Source organism: Helianthus annuus, chromosome 12 (assembly GCF_002127325.2).
Source record: "Helianthus annuus cultivar XRQ/B chromosome 12, HanXRQr2.0-SUNRISE, whole genome shotgun sequence".
Classification (NCBI taxonomy): Eukaryota; Viridiplantae; Streptophyta; class Magnoliopsida; order Asterales; family Asteraceae; genus Helianthus; species Helianthus annuus.
The window spans coordinates 132589945-132610980 of record NC_035444.2 but is presented as its reverse complement, the minus strand read 5'-3'; the positions used below and the strand labels follow the sequence as shown (position 1 = coordinate 132610980).

The following is a 21036-nucleotide window of genomic DNA, read 5'->3' as shown; positions in this document are numbered from 1 at the left end:
GTGAGGACGAACAAAGGAGAGCAGATGAGTTGGATTTTTATTCAGATGATGATGTCCACCCATACTATTCTTATTCGCAGCGAGTTGCATATGATTATCAATCGGATACGAATTATTGTTATGATGAGCAGACATGGTATGAGAGTAGCTATGATCCAGGGATGGTACAAAGCGTGAGTTATCAAGAGGAGTATGACGATTGTTATGATGAATACTCTCAATTTTCTTATGAAGACCATCCGGTACACTATCAGGATGCTTATCATACCCAGTATACAGTTGATCAGGGTGAGGCTAAATGTGCATCCCAGTCACATAGTTACTATCAATCACCCGAATTTAGAAGTCTTATGGAATATAGGAGACAAAGAGAGCTGGCATGCATTGAAGAGCAATTGGCGAAACCTGACTTGTCAAGAGAGGACCAATTGGAGATGTGGATTACGAAGTATAACCTTTTGATGGCTGAAGTGAAGGATGATGGGCCAAGAATGACTCCAATGGAAAAACGCCAAGCCAGGGATAGATGGGTGTCTCTACAGATGTCTTCTTCTCAAGTAAGGGATGAGGTTGTGGAGGTTAATACCGCACCGGTGATTCCCCCAATTGCTGAACAGTCAGATGTGGAGAAAATTGTTGAAGGTGATGACATGAAAGAAGACATTCCACAAGATAAGTGTGGGGATGCACATATAGAGATGAAGAAGGTGGCGGTGAAGGACATCGGGCGGATCATCATAAAGTGGTTGTGCAACAATCCAACTTATCTGCTGATATTGAGTAAAAAGAAACGTTTGTGGAGAGTTAACTATCGAGTGTATGTTGGGAACTCGATAGGAAAGTGTGGACTGAGGCCGGATTGCAGTGCGTCAGTGGACATCTTGATAAAAATTAGACCCCGTTGGATCAGTGATGTCAGGTACCGTGCATTCATGGGAAATATAAGGGGTAAATGTGCATTGAGACCACCGTAGCGGAAATCAGGTACGGTCTGGCTGAAGACCTTTAAACTTAGCGCTCTCGAGAGGCAGCTGATGTCTGTCGTTAGTGACATGCAAAAACCAACTAAACCAATAGATAGGATAAGTCGGATATCGAACCAGAGGAGGATTGTGGAAAGTGTGTAATGCTTAGTTTTAATTAACTACTAAAAAAAATAAAACTCAGTTATGGACTGATTGTGAGAAATAGCTAAATTAACGAATAAAAATTGTGGTTTAAATCAATGGAAGAAAATATGGTTCCTCCAGATTTCAGGTTTTACAGTTAGTTTCCACTATGTGTTTAATCGTAACCTACATAGACATAGGTATTAAACTCGATTAATTAATTGTGATAACCAACGACTAAGTACTCCGGTCAATACATAACGGGAGGTTATCGAATGATTATCAATTACAATTTACAAACCCTAACCCCATGTCAAATATATCCCAATTACTAGAACTCTCGGGAATTGAATGCTTAGAAATTAAGGTTTAAATAAACGTAACTGTTTACAACCAATAAATCAAACCAAGGTGAAAAGCATCGAATGCTTAGATCACCAAGTTAAAACGACTAAAACAAACACATAGTATTATCTAACTTACAAAAACCCTCCATCCAGAGGAAACCACTAGAACGACTAGCCGCTCATCGGTAAGATTGATCGTTTTCGTCCTGCTTCTCAGCCGTCGAAGATGATGATGATCGATGTTGTTTCTTTTTTTTTTATATATCGTGCCAAAAAATAATCCTATATCATCACCAATTCCCATCTACCAAGGGTCTGCCCTTACGTCTTGCATGGGCCGCCCACTTTAATGATGATGTGGCCCAATAAATTCACATGAGTTTGGCCTTTTTGTTTTGTAAAAGCTGCCGTCAAGTCCCTCTTATGTGCCATCAACGTCTGCGAGCCCACTTCTTTGTATATGATGTTGTTGTTGACTTTAATAACCCTCCTAGAAGTGCACGTAATGTAATGCTCCTTCACTAAAGTCCAAACCTCTCAAGTGCACATGAATAATATATTGTGATGATGGGCCCTCTTCAACCGTCCAACATGCTGACGTCCACTTCTTTATGTGGCGGCCCAATGAAGTCCAACTAGCAGCCCCCTCTAATGAATATGGCGGCCGAGACAGAATTCCATGTGATGATCATGACGTTGCTTTTTAGTTCCTGTGATGACTGCCACCAATTATATGTATATGTTTTGTTAATCGCCCAATCCAAAAAGTAATAAATCCCCTCAAGTCAGCCCATGTGCATGCCAAAAGAGTTCACGTGATGATGATATTTTCTTTTAAGATGATGCGATTTCCTTCCTGGCAATGTGTTCCTTGTGGTTTTGACCAACAAAACTTTTATTAATTTATCAAACCAATTGTGCGTTGGTCTTTTCTAACCGTAGTCTACGGTTTGGAGTGTGGGTTACGATATGGAGTTTCTGTTCCTTTCATATCTTTGCACAATTCAGCCATCATACACTTTCATCAATTAAGTACCAACCACCCCCTTGACTTTGTGCTTTCGTATTTCTCATGAATCCAAGCCATATTTCCTCTTTTCTTCTAAGCACCTTAATTTCTCCGAATTATAATGATTAACCTGTAACACCACAAAAACTCGTAGTTAATGTATTCAACGAATAAAATCGCATAAACCGCATTAAATCCCATAATCTAATACACTTAAGGCTCATGTTTCACACCCCCCATCACATCCCCACACTTATCGTTGATTGTCCTCAAGCAACCATTACAAACATTACTCACCTTATTAACAAATCACCATTAAATCCCTTACCGAATTAACAATTTAAGGTCCCAAGTCATACACCTCCCATAGACTGACACAATCGAGGTTGACAATCTGACAGATAATTGATACGCATTTAAAACAATTCAAGACTTGCCTAACTAAAACTAACATTTTGGTGTCTGTCGTTAGTGACATGCAAAAACCGAAATAAACTATATAGATAGGATAAGTCGGATATCGAACCAGAGGAGGATTGTGGAAAGTGTGTAATGCTCAGTTTTGATTAACTACTAGTAAAAAAAATAAAACTCAGTTGTTGGTTTGATTGACTATCTAAAAAATTACGAACTAAAAGTGAGATTTAAATCAATAGAAAGAACAATGGTTCCTCCAGATTTCAGGTTTTACAGCTAGATTCAATTATGTGTTTAATCGAAACACTCACATAGACATAAGTGTTTAAACTTAATTCACCAATTGTGATAACCAACGACTAAGTACTCCGGTCAATACATAACGGGAGGTTATCGAATGATTATCAATTACAATTTCAAACCCTAATCCCATGTCAAATATATCCCAATTACTAGAACTCTCGGGAACTGAATGCTTAGAAATCAAGGTATAAATAAATGCAACCAGTTACAATCAGTCAATTAAATCCATGGTGAAAAGCATCGAATGCTTAGATCACCAAGTTACAATGATTAAAAACACATAAAAGTACCTAATTACATAAACCCTCCATCCGGAGGAAACCACTAGGACTAGCCGCTCATTGGTAAGATTGATCTTCTGTCTCTGTTTGCGTGCCCCCTTCTCTTGCCGGCTACTGCCGTCGAGATGATGCCTTCATTCCCTGATGATTATTTTTAATGTTGATATCCCTCCTATTCGGCCCATAAGAAGTCCAGCCCAAGTTCACATGCGCCGCCCCCCTCTCTCAAATTCACGTATGTGGGCCTCCTTATTTAAGATGTGTGAAGATGATTAAATAAATGGTGCCAAAAGACTTAGTCTTGTGCCTCCAAATTCGTTCCCCACATGCACCCCTTTTTCCTCAAAAGTCAAAGTGTGTAAATATATGGATGATGTGATGATGATGTGTGCAGCTCCCAAAGACCAAACCGTCAAAAAGCCCACCTGATGATTATGTTGTGTGATGTTGGCTCTTTCCCAAGTCACGAGATGATTATGTTGTTTAATAATCAATCCTCCAAAAAGTCCACTGTCTACTCACAAAAATCTACTACTAATTCTTCATGTGTGCGTGTGATGTATTTGTGCCAAAGCCAGCCCACATGTTCTCATATATCGGCCCATCTCTCTTCTTTCTCTCTCTATTCGCGTCAATCTGGCCCAAAAAGTCGGTCTACTTGTAATGATTTTTCTCCAAAATGTTAATTCCTTTTCTTTTATTGATGTTGATGACAGCCAACCTCAAGTCCACGTGATGTGTATATGTAATTTCCTTCAAAGAGTGTGCATTTACTCAATGTTGGCCGTCATGATGATGTTTTAATGAGTGGCCCCCATGTTCCTTCACGTGTGTTAGAGTTTTTTGAAATACATTAAGTGCCGTCTAATCCAATCACCCAATGCGCTACTGACATGTCTACCGTAGGCTACGGTGTTAAGACCGTAGCTTACAGTTCGTAACTTCTGTAAACACATGTCCTGCTTTGTATATTTCAACCGTAAGCTACGTTTTAAGACCATAGCTTACGTTCTAGACTTGCTTTTGTTGTTCCATCTCTGTGTGTTCCAAACTTCACCATTTAACGCGTTTAACCTGAGAAACCATAAAAATCCGTAGTTAACATATTCACGGCGCATTATCACTTAAAATATAATAAAACACATATTATACCCACATTAACGGACGAGATTCACACTCTACATCACATCCCCACACTTAACTTTGATTGTCCTCAAGCAACCATCACAAACATTACTCACCTTATTAACAAATCACCATTGAATCCTTACTGAATTAACAATTTAAGGTCCCAAATCATACCCGTCCCATAGACTGACACAATCGAGATTGACAATCTGACAAATAAGTGATACGCATTTAAACAATTTAAGACTTGCCTAACTAAAACTAACATGCTTATGATACTACACACATGCCACACGCCCCTCACAATAATCACTCCTCTCGGTTTTATCAAGACTAGCGTGTAATGTACTAGCATATAATTCGCTCAAAACTAAATATGCTACTTTGCAATCATAAGCTTGTATAGCAATCGCACCTCCACTGTATCAAATAACACACATATCAAAAGGACTTTTGGGTTTTGGGTTAAGGGTAAAGGTAAGGGAATATTTTTGGCTTTTTATGTTTATATGGCGAGCACAAATGAACATACCAAACCATGACAACTTTATTCACAATAACTACTAATACTTTGGGTTATTTTCAACCCATTTATTTAACACGAATCAAACAATGATTTTTTTTTTCATTCTTTTTTTTTCTTTTTTTCTCCTTTTTTTCTTTTCATTTTTTTTTCTATTTTCATTTTTTTTTTCTCAACAAACATCTCACACGTACTTGTCATTCATGGTTGGTAATCAAACGGGTCAAACAAGGTATAACAAACGAAGGGTAAAAGGCTCAACATGGTTAACTAAGGTGGGTGGATAAACAATCAACAAACAACACAATGAATGGATCCTAATGCCTTTATCATCTATGTGTATATGCTAAACCACAGTCTCGGCACGTATCAAACCACACAAGTTCTAACACAAAGCAACATATGGCCTACTCTCAGCAAATGAACATTTATTGTAATTCAACTATCAACTAGTAGGCTCAAATATCTCACCGAATAAAAGGAAAGTGGGTTGTCGGCACGTAGCATGTGTAATTCCTAAAGCATGTTACCCCTAGTTAGGCATCTCTTCTCAACTATTTTCTAAAACTTGTCAGAAATACTCTCATGAAACTTAAAGGGACAACCATGACTAGGGATCTAAGTTAGTTTTATATCAGCAAGAAACCCTTTAGCAATTGAAAATGTCGGTTTTCATGTAGTTCAAGGATACTTGAGACAAAAATTTTTCGAAATTTTCAATTTTTTCCAATTTCAACCAATTCAAGCATTTCAAGATCAACAATTATACCAACCATATCTCGAGTTCCCGCATCCCCACACTTGGGATACATTGTCCCCAATGTATAGTGCAATTTATAATCTAGACTCGAGAGATACCACCCACAAACCATGAACGGCTAATAACCTACACGACGCAACACAAAGAAACCACTCCCAACACAAAAATTTCACACCACCAAATACACGAAAACAAATAAAACACAAGATAGATAAACACATGCACCTGATCAGAAAACAAGTGAGTGTTTGTAGTGGTGCAGCTGCTGTGATCTAACCGGAACATACGCCCCTCATAGATTCTTTGAGATCTCATCGGGGATATTGCCAAACATCCCCACACTTGATTCATTGCATCCGTGAAGATGGAACGTAAAAACCTGTCAAAACACAAACACACCAAAACGAAACGAAACGAAACCAAAATACAATACTCTACATCCTCGGGCTGCCTCCCGAGAGCGCTAAGTTTAAAGGTCTTCAGCCAGACCGTACCTGATATGCGCTATGGTGGTCTCAGTGCACACTTACCCAAAACATTTCCAACGAATGCCCGGAAATTTACATGCCATCTCCATAAGCTCGTCAGTATAATTGGCATGTTTAGAAAGCATATGCGGGTTTCGCTGATCCACTTCACGAGATATACACTGATGTCTTGTTGTTCCACCCTTCTCATCTTCTTCCTCGAACCCTCTTCCCCACACTTATTAATTTGAATGGTTGATATGGGAAGAGGTTCGGTACACATATTCATCTCCTCAGACTGTTCTGCCTCATCATCTACACACACCATCTGATCCACCAGTGACTCTTCATCAGATAAAGGACTCATTGGTGTGGTATTATCCTCCACAACCTCCTCCGTCATGTGAGAATAATCTCTAATGTCATCAGGTAACGGTGAAAGGCGTTGTTCTATTTCTATCTTCAATTTTAAATTCTGACACTTAGAAACTAAACAGCTGATTCGATCTTCATCGGAAAGGTTGGGTGCTGATAAATACTGCTCGAGTTTGGACAAAGTCACTTCCAACATAGCAAGCTTTTTCTCCTCCTCGGTCTGATAAGTATAAACACCCTCGGGCTCAGAATATTCCTCGGGATGATACTGTCGGTATCCCTGATACGGTGTTGAGATGTACGCATCCATCATTTTTTTATTCCAATACTCTGGATTTTCCAAATACACAGTGCACACATCATCATAATAAGAAGTATGATAACGACCGCAACAGAAACATCGTCCATCCGTCCTTGGCTCATAATAAGCATCCTTGTCCCGATCCCATCCATCAGAGTAATAACCATCCTCCACCGTTGTATCAGAATCATAGAAATATGGTGGAGGGGAAGGATTATCATAGCAAGACATCAGTGGTTCTTCCAATTTCGCTTTTTCCCGTCTAAATCTGGCCTCGTGGCAACCGATACACGGGTGAAGTGGTTCCCTACGCAAAATGCATCTAAGAGAGCTGCAGAATATTGTAAGATCTGCCATCCTGCACAAACACAAAAACACAAGCACCACGCATAAATCTGAACAAAACAAAACAAAACTGACACTATTTTTGGATTTTTATTTTTATTTATTTATTTTTAAACTAAAACTTAACACTAAACACTTTGCGCACGCCTCCCCGGCAACGGCGCCATTTTGATGTCTGTCGTTAGTGACATGCAAAAACCGAAATAAACTATATAGATAGGATAAGTCGGATATCGAACCAGAGGAGGATTGTGGAAAGTGTGTAATGCTCAGTTTTGATTAACTACTAGTAAAAAAAATAAAACTCAGTTGTTGGTTTGATTGACTATCTAAAAAATTACGAACTAAAAGTGAGATTTAAATCAATAGAAAGAACAATGGTTCCTCCAGATTTCAGGTTTTACAGCTAGATTCAATTATGTGTTTAATCGAAACACTCACATAGACATAAGTGTTTAAACTTAATTCACCAATTGTGATAACCAACGACTAAGTACTCCGGTCAATACATAACGGGAGGTTATCGAATGATTATCAATTACAATTTCAAACCCTAATCCCATGTCAAATATATCCCAATTACTAGAACTCTCGGGAACTGAATGCTTAGAAATCAAGGTATAAATAAATGCAACCAGTTACAATCAGTCAATTAAATCCATGGTGAAAAGCATCGAATGCTTAGATCACCAAGTTACAATGATTAAAAACACATAAAAGTACCTAATTACATAAACCCTCCATCCGGAGGAAACCACTAGGACTAGCCGCTCATTGGTAAGATTGATCTTCTGTCTCTGTTTGCGTGCCCCCTTCTCTTGCCGGCTACTGCCGTCGAGATGATGCCTTCATTCCCTGATGATTATTTTTAATGTTGATATCCCTCCTATTCGGCCCATAAGAAGTCCAGCCCAAGTTCACATGCGCCGCCCCCCTCTCTCAAATTCACGTATGTGGGCCTCCTTATTTAAGATGTGTGAAGATGATTAAATAAATGGTGCCAAAAGACTTAGTCTTGTGCCTCCAAATTCGTTCCCCACATGCACCCCTTTTTCCTCAAAAGTCAAAGTGTGTAAATATATGGATGATGTGATGATGATGTGTGCAGCTCCCAAAGACCAAACCGTCAAAAAGCCCACCTGATGATTATGTTGTGTGATGTTGGCTCTTTCCCAAGTCACGAGATGATTATGTTGTTTAATAATCAATCCTCCAAAAAGTCCACTGTCTACTCACAAAAATCTACTACTAATTCTTCATGTGTGCGTGTGATGTATTTGTGCCAAAGCCAGCCCACATGTTCTCATATATCGGCCCATATCTCTTCTTTCTCTCTCTATTCGCGTCAATCTGGCCCAAAAAGTCGGTCTACTTGTAATGATTTTTCTCCAAAATGTTAATTCCTTTTCTTTTATTGATGTTGATGACAGCCAACCTCAAGTCCACGTGATGTGTATATGTAATTTCCTTCAAAGAGTGTGCATTTACTCAATGTTGGCCGTCATGATGATGTTTTAATGAGTGGCCCCCATGTTCCTTCACGTGTGTTAGAGTTTTTTGAAATACATTAAGTGCCGTCTAATCCAATCACCCAATGCGCTGCTGACATGTCTACCGTAGGCTACGGTGTTAAGACCGTAGCTTACAGTTCGTAACTTCTGTAAACACATGTCCTGCTTTGTATATTTCAACCGTAAGCTACGTTTTAAGACCGTAGCTTACGTTCTAGACTTGCTTTTGTTGTTCCATCTCTGTGTGTTCCAAACTTCACCATTTAATGCGTTTAACCTGAGAAACCATAAAAATCCGTAGTTAACATATTCACGGCGCATTATCACTTAAAATATAATAAAACACATATTATACCCACATTAACGGACGAGATTCACACTCTACATCAGCAGCCCGAGGATGTAGAGTTTGTACTTTGTTTTGGTTTCGTTTTGATGTGTTTGTGTTTTGACAGGTTTCTACGTTCCATCTCCACGGATGCAATGAATCAAGTGTGGGGATGTTTGGCAACATCCCCGATGAGATCTCAAAGAATCTATGAGGGTCGTATGTTCTGGTTAGATCACAACAGCTACACCAACACAGACACTCACTTGTTTTCTGATCAGGTGCATGTGTTTATCTATCTTGTGTTTTATTTATTTTCGTGTATTTGGTGGTGTGAAATTTTTGTGTTGGGAGTGGTTTCTTTGTGTTGAGTCGTCTAGTTATTAGCCGTTCATGGTTTGCGGGTGGTATCTCTCGAGTTTAGATTATAAATTGCACCATACATTGGGGACAATGTATCCCAAGTGTGGGGATGTGGTAACTCGAGAGAGGGTTGGTATAATTGTTGATCTTAAATGCTTGAATTGGTTGAAATTGGAAAAAATTGAAAAATTTTTAAAATTTTTGTCTCAAGTATGCTTGAACTACATGAAAACCAACATTTTCAATTGCTAGAGGGTTTCTTGCTGGATATTAAACTAACTTAGATCCCTAGTCATGGTTGTCTCTTTAAGTTTCATGAGAGTATTTCTGACAAGTTTTAGAAAATAGTTGAGAAGAGATGCCTAACTATGGGTAACATGCTTTAGGAATTACACATGCTATGTGTCGGCAACCCATATTCCTTTTGTTCGGTGAGATATTTGAGCCTACTAGATTGTTAGTTGAATTGCAATAAATGTACATTTGCTGAGAGTAGGCCATATGTTGCTTTGTGTTAGAACTTGTGTGGTTTGATACGTGCCGAAACTGTGATTTAGCGTATGCACATAGATGATAAAGGCATTAGGATCCCTTCCATTGTGTTATTTGTTGATTGTTTATCCATCCACCTTAGTTAACCATGTTGACCCTTTCACCTTTCGTTTGTTACACCTCGTTTGACCCGTTTGACTACCAACCATGAATGACAATTATGTGTTAGATATTTGTTGAAAAGAAAAAAGAAAAAAAAAAAGAAAAAAAAAGAAAAAAAAAGAAAAAAAAAGAAAAAGAAAGAAAAAGAAAAAAATCATTATTATGTTCATGTTAAATAAGTGGGTCGAAAATCACCCATGTGTTAGTATCATTGTGAATAAGTTCTCATGGGTTGGTATTTTCATTTGTGCTCGCCATATAAACATAAAAAGCCAAAAATATTTCCTTACCTTTACCCTAACCCAAAACCCAGAAAAGTCCTTTTGATATGTGCTATGTTATTTGATACAGTGAAGGTGTGATTGCTATACAAGCTTATGATTGCAAGGTAGCGTATTTGGTTTTGAGCGAAATATATACTAGCACATTACACGCTAGTCTTGATTGAGCCGAGAGGAGTGATCATTGTGAGGGGCGTGTGGCATGTGTGTAGTATCATAAGCATGTTAGTTTTAGTTAGGCAAGTCTTAAGCTGTTTTAAATGTGTATCACTTAATTGTCAGATTGTCAATCTCGATTGTGTCAGTCTATGGGACGGGTATGACTTGGGACCTTAAATTGTTAATTTGGTAAGGAATTTAATGGTGATTTGTTAATAAGGTGAGTAATGTTTGTGATGGTTGCTTGAGGACAATCCATGTTAAGTGTGGGGATGTGATGGAGAGTGTGAAACCCGAGTGTTAACGTGCTTATTTTACGTGTCTTCTTGTAGTTTAAGTGATAATGTGTCTGGAATATGTTAACTACGTATGTTTGTGGTTTTACAGGTAAAACGCGTAATACGGCGAAGTTAGAGAGTTTAGTGATGAAACGAGACAAGCACGGGTGATTATTAGAGAGATATCATGCTAAACGGGAATTATTCAGGTCAGGAGATAACTCAAATGTGCGAAACATGATGAGATGAAGTTCAGGGGGGATGTTTATTATTTGATGAAAGTTGAAATTAAGTAGACAAGAAGTCTGCATGTAAGGAACGTAAGCTACGGTACTTGATGCGTAGTCTACGGCTGAAAACGCACAAGTGGACAGAAGATGAGAACCGTAGCATACGGTTTTAGTCCGTAGCTTACGGTTGAAAATATGGCGGCACATCATAGATGATTGAAAAGTGAAAATCATAACATGTGGGCATTTGTTTTTGGCGGCTGGCATATAGATTGGGGGGCCCACGAATATTGGGAGGCAGCCTAACATCACGTGTGCAGTCAAAAGCAACATATTGAAGTCAAAAACATCATCATTAACAAGTCACACACAACAACATCAAAATCATCATCAACTCACGTGGACATCATCATGAGGAGAATTATTAATTTCAATTAATAAAACCTATCATCATTAATGGGCCGACATTTGGACTTGTAGAGATATTGGGTTGTACAGTGGGAGCCCACGATTTGGAGAATTAATATTGAGAGGCCGCCACACAAAAGTCAGACATCACAAGCACAAAGAAACACACGCACATAATTGGACCTCTTGTGGACTTCTTGGACGTAGATTTGGGCCGACTTGGACTATTTTGACGGCAGTGGCCCAATCACGTGGAGGGCATCAATTGTTTTTAGGAACATCATCATCACTCGATACGCAAGCAGACAAGAGGGGCACGCAGTTCTACCACATGAACGGCTAGACTTTTATGGTTTCCTTCGGATGGAGGGTTTGTGTAATTAGGTACTTTTATGTGTTTTTAATCATTGTAACTTGGTGATCTAAGCATTCGATGCTTTTCACTATGGATTTAATTGACTGATTGTAACTGATTACATTTATTTAAACCTTGATTTCTAAGCATTCAGTTCCCGAGAGTTCTAGTAATTGGGATATATTTGACATGGGGCTAGGGTTTGTAATTGTAATTGATAATCATTCGATAACCTTCCGTTATGTATTGACCGGAGTACTTAGTCGTTGGTTATCACAATTGGTTAATTAGGTTATACATTTATGTCTATGTGAATGTTTTGATTAAACACATAACTGAACTTGTTTGCAAACCTGAAATCTGGAGGTACCTTTCTTTTTACTATTGTTTAAAACCTCAGGTTCTTAATTCATAATTTAGTTAACACACAAATCAAACAATCATCAGTTTACTTTTTTTTATAGTTATTAATAAATAGCTAACATTACACACTTTCCACAATCCTCCTCTGGTTCGATATCCGACTTATCCTATCTACATAGTTTAGTTGGTTTTTGCATCTCCTTAACGACAGACATCATAAGGCTGCAACCAAAACTTTAAAAAAAATAAAATTTGTAACAAAAATACAAAAAAAAAAAAAAACTACCAATCATAAAAACTAAAAATGATATTATTTTATATAAAAAACCTTAATTTATTAACGATGTGACTATAATTTGACATGTAATGATGAATTTTACAATAAATACTACTGAACTTACCACCCTACCTATATAATAAATTTACTATATTAATATAAAAAACCTTGATAACTACCTTCCATATTAAGACATAGAATACCAAATAAAACACACACAAAACACACAGACACAAACAAAAAAATGGCATCTGAAGATATGGAAAAAATCAAAAACATTGCAATCAAAGAGCTATTGTCAACTCGCACGTTGACAGAAATAAGCACTGATGTCAACTCTTCTCATCTGGTTCTTGATGTGCAGGGCAAAATCCTTGAACAAATCAAGAATAATCAAGCAGTATGGGAAAAGCTACTTCAAGAACCACCATCAAGCTTCAGGGACAAAGCTTTGGATCACATAAAAGAGCAATGATGATAAATACATGCGAAATGATGATATTGATTAATCTGAATTACATATGCGATTTATTATGTAATCAAATGCAAAACTACAAAAAAAACAAAATCAAATGCGAATTGTAATGAGTAAAAACATGCGAAGTTATACATGCTGCTTCTCAAAACAATACATAAGTATCATCAACATTCAAACTACAAAAACAGCTACAACAATGCTACGCTTAAACAAAAAACAATTATACGAACAAATTTAGATATCTGAATTAACATAATTACCAATAGAAATCTCGTTTGCAGCACTTGAACTTGAAACTGGAATTGGAATTGGATTTGCAGGTCGCGGATTTAAAACATCCTCAATTGAAACTCTCTGATATGCAGATAATTGAGCATGATCACCAATCGGTCGATTTCCTTCAAAATCATCTTCTGTTCGTCCAGTGCTACTCTGTGGATCCATCGAAAATAGACAAATTGAATGAAACCCTATCACGTACGAACGAAAACTGCAAATTGTGAATTATGGAAAATTTGAAACTGATTTGAATAATAATTACCGGGATATCAGTGTAACGAACTTCTCGCTGAATGAATGAAGAGACGAATTTTCCCTCTGATGAATAGGTTAATTGTCTGATTTAACCTTCTTAAACCGAACTCAATCAGGACACGTGTACGGCTCATAATATAGCGTACATAATGTAGGATAACCGTATTTGTACCATACTCTTTACCTATATATATATATATATATATATAGGATCCGGTCCAATCGAGAACCAAGCCGAGTTGCGAGAACCGTAGGAACCACTTTGCACCAATCATAGAATGCCACGTCATATTATCATGTGACTTAATGTGAGGGTGATTTTGGTAAATTTGTTTGTTTGTTTATGGTGGACCTCTTGATTGTTTTCAAATCACATTTCAGCCGCCGTTCATTCCTTGACAAAAGATAAGGGGTGATGATGGGAGAAACACTGTTGCAATCAACAATCTCAATACACTTCTTCCCTCCATTTTATACAATATACTCGATCTTCCCCCTTTCTCCTCTGCATTTCACCCCAACCCTGCTTTATCTTCCCAGACGTAACTCACCATGTATCAGAGCCAATCCATCACCGGTGATGGCGAATTCGACGGTGATACACTTTCCCTTTAGTAAATAACCCAAGTACTAATTATGAAATATGTGGACTTACTAGCAAGTAAAGATGGTAGAATTATGTTAAATTGGATAACTTTCAATGTAGACGTCGATTGTAGGATTATGAAGGTATTAGTATGTGTAGAATCGACTATGTGTTTATATGTGCATATAACTAGGTGATCGTGTAGTTGTATGTGCTACACAACATGATTATGAAATGCGCATGACGTTATTACGGTCTACCATATTGATATGAGTGTGTGTTCATAAGTTGGAAGTCATATGCTAAGAAGGTTGACTTTCTAAAAGTCAACAATGTATACATAGCATGGTTAGGAATTTTGACACAAATGTAAGATTTGGGGGATCATACGACATGTGTTAGTTAGATTATGTCTTATGTATGATGACGTATTGGAATTCGTTGATGTTGAATAATGTGATTATCGGTTTATATCTTATGCATATTAATGATTGACTAATAAACATCAATGTAACTAAGGATTTGATATGAAAGTATTATGAATGAATATGGATGCTAACTATGTTGTGCATATGATAGCATGAAAGGATACGAATCACATTAGCATGGACTCAAGCGCGGAAGACTACGGGTCAAGAAGAGGCAAGGAAACAAACACGAATACAAATGCTTGAGGTAAGTGATTACCGAACTCACTTAATAATTTATTTAAATGAAGTTAGATATGCTTATTATTGGGAATCATAAAAGGATGAGAATGTAGTAGTCGTATGAAGGTAAGAATGACAGAATTTGATCATATGTAGTTAATTATGTTTGAAATCATATAGAATAATCAAACCGGTCACAAATACAAAAGTGATTAACCAAGTTGTGAAAATTGGATGTTGGAAAATGAGAATTAGAATAGGAATGATTTGGGGACTTAGGAAAATGTCAATTCATGTTTTTCTTGTTTTTCTTTGTTTCCAAGGCCCCGTTAAACTTCCTAAAGGTACCCTAAGCCTACGATAGAGTTTTGCGGGGTAGAAGTAAGGACGGAACCCGTATGGGAGCTTGCGCGAATATGTAGCACGTATGTTGGTGTGTGTAAATAGTGGATTTCATATGTGTGTGAGTGATTCTCGTAGGAATGATTATACTTGGATATAACACACGTGTGAATAGGCAGAACTAGTACATAAGCATGTTTATATACGGAAAATGGTATGTCTAACAAAGTATGGTGCTTGAAAGAAATTAAATGGATGTGATTGAAAGAAATTAAATGGATGTGATTGTATGTGTGTATATAAATAAGAATTCATAGTAAGCGTATGCAGTACGAACTTATAGGTGTATACGTGTGTATGGGAAACGTACGTATGTGCTTGGATATATGCAGGTGTACGTATGTGATGCAATCTAATGAATGCAGATTAATAGAATGTGTGTATGTGAAGTTGTGGGTTTTCAATATGTTTAAAGGTACACGTTGCTAATCATGTTATCTTTAAGAATGAAATGAAAAGTGCAGGTATGATAACGTTGGGTCCAAGTGAGTTGATGTCGGGAACTAGTGGATGAGTTTGGAAGGATGATCGAACAAGATATCTTGCGTCGTTATAATGCAATATGGACATTTAGCTATGTGTTTATTATATAAGTATAATGTCACCATTTACTAATGTGTCGGTTGTTTATGGTGACCGCAGGTTACACGGATCATTACCATTTATCACGAAGGACAAGGGGGCAAAGATCGAGTTATGGAACATGGATTGTACGAAAGGGTGGTCACTTAGTTTGTATTCACAAGTTATATTTGGTACATTAATTAAAGATGAATGATGCAATTATTTTAAAGGAATCGTTTAAATGGTTTTCAAGTATGTTAGAATAGAGTAAACTTCCGTTTTGCTCCCTGTGGTTTGGTCATTTTAACGGTTTTGCTCCAATAGTTTAAAAATAGCCATTTTCCTCCCTGATCTTTCGAGTTTGTCGCCAGTTTGCTCCCTAATCTTTTGAGTTTGTCGCCAGTTTCCTCCCTGATGGAATTAGAGGCTGGGAGCAAAATGAAGATAAGTTAGAAAAATCCGGGAGGAAAATGACTATTTGTAAACTATTGGAGCAAAACCGTTAAAATGACCAAACCACAGGGAGCAATACGGAAGTTTACTCAAGTAAATATTTAAAAAAGAAAGAAATTTTACGGTTCACTTTCCGCTGCGTCGTTTTGGGTCAAAACGCTTACAGGGTCTTACATATTATTTAATTAAGAATTGTAAGGCTCATGACTTAGATACACTACACCGATGCTACGAATAAGAAAATTAATAAACGTAGAATAATATTATGAGATGATTAATAAATCAACAGGAAACACGATTACCGTACTGTAAATTATTGTTTTCATCGCATCCCGCGGGTTTCTTAGTAGTATGTATATACAGGTGTACATGGCACTACAAATTAATATTACTTCAAGAATCAAAATTGAAGAAAATAATAGTAAGACGGTCAAGGCTCAAGTCCAAAGTTGGTAGAACAAAACTGAATTAAATAATTGCAAAAGAGTTTATAATTTTAGAAAAGAAAGAAAGAAAGAAAGAAACGTTCAAACCCTTAACTTACGGTACGACCCCTAATGACACAGTTGTCAAAGTCAACTTCATTCTAGACCAAACAACACGCACATTTCTGATCAAACTTTTGACTGCAACCAACCAAACTAACCGGCCGGCACTCTGTGGTTATAAATAAATTCCAACAAAAATTCAAATCAAAACCAACAAAATGAAACTATGGAAGAGAGCTTCCGGCGCGCTAAAAGACCGAACAAGTCTTCTCAGAGCCAATTTGACTTCTCGGTCTATGCTTCGCAACCCGAGTATAGAAACCGCAGTCATCAAGGCTACCTCCCATGATGAATCCATCGTCAATTACCGCGCCACTCAACATGTTTTCACATGGGTGAGGATTTCTGACGAATGTTTGTATCGTGTGTTGTGGGTCCTGTTTCGTAGGATGAAGAGGACCCACAACTGGGCAGTGGTGTTGAAGGGACTCATGCTCTTGCATGGAGTTTTTAGTTGTAAGGTTCCCGGGATTCAACACATCGGACAGTTACCGTCTGATCTGTTGAATCTTAAAGAAAAGCGTGGAAATGTAAACGTGTTTATCCATGCTTATTATGCTTTTCTGGATCAGAAATCGACCTTCATATCACTCCATTCACAAGAACAGATGAAACGTTCGGTGGCTTTTTCGGGAGACGAAACAAACGAAGAGCAGAAACGAATGTTGATGATACAAGATTTGATTTGGTTACAAAAACTCCAAGGCTTGCTTGATTCATTGCTCAGGATCCAACCGAAATCGAGTCAAACGGTCAATGTTCTTGTTCTTGAAGCCATGGACTGCCTCATGATTGAGATTTACGATATCTATAGCCGAATTAGCATAGGGATTGGAACCCTTCTCATGAAGATTTACCCTGTGGGAAAAAACGAGGCTGTAATTGCCTTGCCGATTCTGCAGAAAGCAAAAGTTCAAGGCGAAGAAATCTCGATGTTTTTTGAGTTTTGTAGGGATATCGGGGTCGGTAACACCTCCGAATGCCCCAAAATGGAGCAAATTCCAGAAGAGGTTGTTCAAGAACTCAAAGACATAATTAGTGGAGATTTAAAGCAACCGAGCATCGAAAATTTTCCAAAAGAAGAGGTGAAATCGGTTATAGTTGTAACCAACAATTCAATATCAAGTTTGAAAACCGTAATTACCGATGATTGGGAGGTTTTTGAAGAGCAGAAGAAATCAAATCCCGCGCTGATTTCTCCTCCTGTGAAGAACAACACCACTTTGCCAGATCTGATTAGCCTTTAATTGTTCTCATATGTATGACAGAACTTACACAGTTTGTTAGTAAATAACTCCTAGATAACAATTATGGAATAAAAACATTATGAAACATAATCTAAGCATGCTTCACAAATTTCTAAAACTAGTTTGATTACCGGCCCGCCAAATGAACCAATTGACTTCGACGGACCAAGGCAGCCCCCTAAAAAACAAGCATCAATCTCAAAATCGAACACAATTATATTTGTTTTACGCCAAGACTTGGAATGTTCAAACCAAATTTGATGTCATCACAGATCAAACTTTATCGACTACACAAAGTTGTAGAACAAAATACCGATAACCGTGAGAACAAGGCTCAAAATGCATCATCGGAAGAAGTTTGTTGTTGTTCAAGAATCTTCAATTGGCGTTCAGCATGTTCTCTCTCGCAGGCACTAATTCCCAAAATTATATCGACCATTGTCCCTGTAGTCCCAAAAAACACGAGGGGTGCAAGTGATTTCCTCTTTATTCCTATTGGTATAGCAAGCAAAGCACCAGCTACGGAGAAAACCCATGTGCCCAACGCACTGCAAATGAGTAAGTTTCTTTCTTTTGTTTTTAGATTACATTTACCAAGGCAAGACGTAAAAGTTAAAAGAACTTACTTGGCAACAGAGCAGTCCTCGATATGCTTCACATCCTCTTGACTTGCCGCCATTCGTTAGGTTAGGTTAGGTGATTAACTTTAGAATAACAAACCTCTTCTTGTAAACCTCACAGATCGGTCTACAGCATATCATTCAAGATAATTGTTCTTATTCTTACCTTATATTTGCAGGTTCATAAGAAAATATTAAGTTAAAGCAAATGGATTTTTACAGTTTCAAACAAATAAGTACTTCATTTTTATCATGGGATTTAACACCCTTTCACACTCAAATGTACGTACGTGTATATAGTAAGTAGCACAGAGAGTGACCGAATGACAAAAACTGAGAGAGTTATCTTATATATCCTACTATGGTTACTTAACTCATTTGACCATAGCAAATAATCTTATGCCACAACTAAATCATTATCAATCACCAAGTGTAACACTGGTCCACACCATTCAGAGATTAAAATCGATATTTTATACCGTACATGATACATGCAAAAAACCCATTAATCACACAATGCAATAATTCAATCCTATTTGTTTGTAAAAAGAAGTCTTGACAGTCTTTATGAACCTTGAGATGCGGAATCAGATTTAACTCCAAATATGGGTCTGTTGTAAACCAAAAGAAAGTAAAGATTGGCAGATAAAAAATAGTAGACAAGAAGAGACAAAAAAGACCAAACCAACACCAGACACATCTGAATACCACAATTGCCCTGTTGTTATCCCAAGGTCAGTATTACATATCTGGGTTTGTAATACCGTAGTTACACCAAACACATCTGGGTTTGCAATTAATTTCCTTTTACTTAGTAGGATAGCCTGAACAGACTAAGTACATAACACAATTAATCTTTCTAATAATGCCCATTCTTAGAATCAACAAAAGTGGACATAAGGATCATGAACACACTAAGACCATGTGTAGTGGTAAAGGAAAGTCAGCAATGGGGCATTATGGGGCGTTTTTTTCTAAAATGGGTGTAGTGGGATGTGGGCATTGTGGGGCATTATGTTAAAAGGGGTGTAAAGAACTAAATTAAAAAAAAAACATAAAAAAAAGGTATTGGCCAAACAAAAAGAAGGAAAGCTGTGATTGGCCAACAAAATCTTGATCCGGCGTTTAATTTAGCACGCCCCAACCCACTTTTTGAAGAAAAACGCCCCCGGGGGCAGTGCGTTTCGGGGCGTTTTTGAGGCAACTCACGCCCAAATACTGCCCCACTATGGGTTGTCTAAGTGGGTGTTTGGGATTGCTTATTTAACTTAAAAAGGACTTTTTGTCAAAAGGACTTATTAACTTATGACTTTTCCAAAATGGGTTTTTAAAAAAATGTTTGGATTAGCTTATATGTTGGGAAAAGCCAATAAGTTAATAAGTTGTTTTTTTAAAAGGTGTTTGGCTTAGCTTGTTCATGTACAATGACCAAAAAGGACATTTTTTATAAGTTAATAAGTTGATTTTTAAAAAGTGTTTGGAATTGCTTATTTTGTTTCTCTTCCCTTCCTTATAACTAAATATATTTATTAGGGAAAATCAATATAGTGCTAAAACAAATTCACAAACTGTATCTATTATTCCTAATCTAAAATCACATTCTATTATCCAAAAATTACATTATTATGTAGTCACAAATTCACAAACTTTATCCATTATTCCTAATCTATCATCACAAAATATAGAAAGCAACCCACTACCAATTTTATAACTTATATTCGAATTACAAAGATCTAATAGAAAAAAACTATATTGTTGACAGATCTAATAAAATTAAGAAAAAACTATAATGTTGAAAGAACTAATAAAATTAAGAAAAAACTATATTGTTGCAGTAATAATTCAAAGCATATAGTTACAGATCCATATGTTGCAAATCACAGAAATAAAACAAATTACAGACAAATAAGTAGCTGAATATAGTTGAGATCTTACGGCGGTGGTGGTGGTCAAGCGACGGCTGTTGTTGCTGTGTGGGTGGAACCTATGGAGTTCGGAAATCACGGCAAACCCCCAAATTTTGCGGCGGAGGAACAGATGCAGCAGTGGCCTGTGTATATGGTGGTGTTGTCTGGGTGAAAGTTCTTTTAAGGGCAAAATACAGAGGCATTTTTGTAATTGATTGATCAAAAAGTCATAAAAGAGTTTTAAAAAGTTATTTACAAAATTTCTCCTTAACTTTTTAGAAAAGTTAATAAGAAGGTTCTAAATGGAATCCCAAACAAACATGGCGTACATAACAACAATTAGTCCATCTCATAATGATCATTCTTAGTAGATTATAACAGCAAAAGGTACAACAACTTCATTATGGGGAAGCATCCATTAGATTTTCTGTAATTTTTGTTTCACTGGGAGATCTATCAGAGAATAGAAAATTCA

General features: G+C 37.2%; 2 protein-coding genes across 3 annotated transcripts; one reads left to right on the top strand and one right to left on the bottom strand.

Moving 5' to 3' along the window:
• The first annotated feature begins 16693 nt into the window (after window positions 1–16693).
• Window positions 16694–18129, top strand: LOC110893350 (putative clathrin assembly protein At1g25240). The gene has a single exon (XM_022140460.2). It carries the CDS (start codon window positions 16946–16948, stop codon window positions 18032–18034), a length of 1089 nt encoding a protein of 362 aa, XP_021996152.1. The 5' UTR covers window positions 16694–16945; the 3' UTR covers window positions 18035–18129.
• Window positions 18130–18226: 97 nt separating this feature from the next.
• Window positions 18227–20767, bottom strand: LOC110895686. 2 transcript variants are annotated; one of them, XM_035981004.1, is made up of 3 exons: window positions 20590–20767; window positions 18661–18820; window positions 18227–18582 (listed from the first exon to the last, which is right to left on the bottom strand). In XM_035981004.1, the coding sequence occupies exons 2-3, from the start codon at window positions 18711–18713 to the stop codon at window positions 18369–18371; spliced, it is 267 nt and encodes an 88-aa protein (XP_035836897.1). In that variant the 5' UTR covers window positions 18714–18820; window positions 20590–20767; the 3' UTR covers window positions 18227–18368. The 2 variants fall into 2 exon arrangements, with proteins under 2 accessions (XP_035836897.1, XP_021998702.1); XM_022143010.2 differs by having other exon boundaries at window positions 18661–18781; window positions 20590–20765.
• Window positions 20768–21036: the final 269 nt, after the last annotated feature.

Bases quoted from the DNA above. Each gene is read 5' to 3' on its own strand.
- LOC110893350 (XM_022140460.2), top strand. From the start codon at position 16,946: ATGAAACTATGGAAGAGAGCTTCCGGCGCGCTAAAAGACCGAACAAGT.
- LOC110895686 (XM_035981004.1), bottom strand. From the start codon at position 18,713: ATGGCGGCAAGTCAAGAGGATGTGAAGCATATCGAGGACTGCTCTGTT. The intron at 18,583-18,660 runs GTAAGTTCTTTT...ACTCATTTGCAG, and splicing joins GAGGACTGCTCTGTTGCCAA to TGCGTTGGGCACATGGGTTT.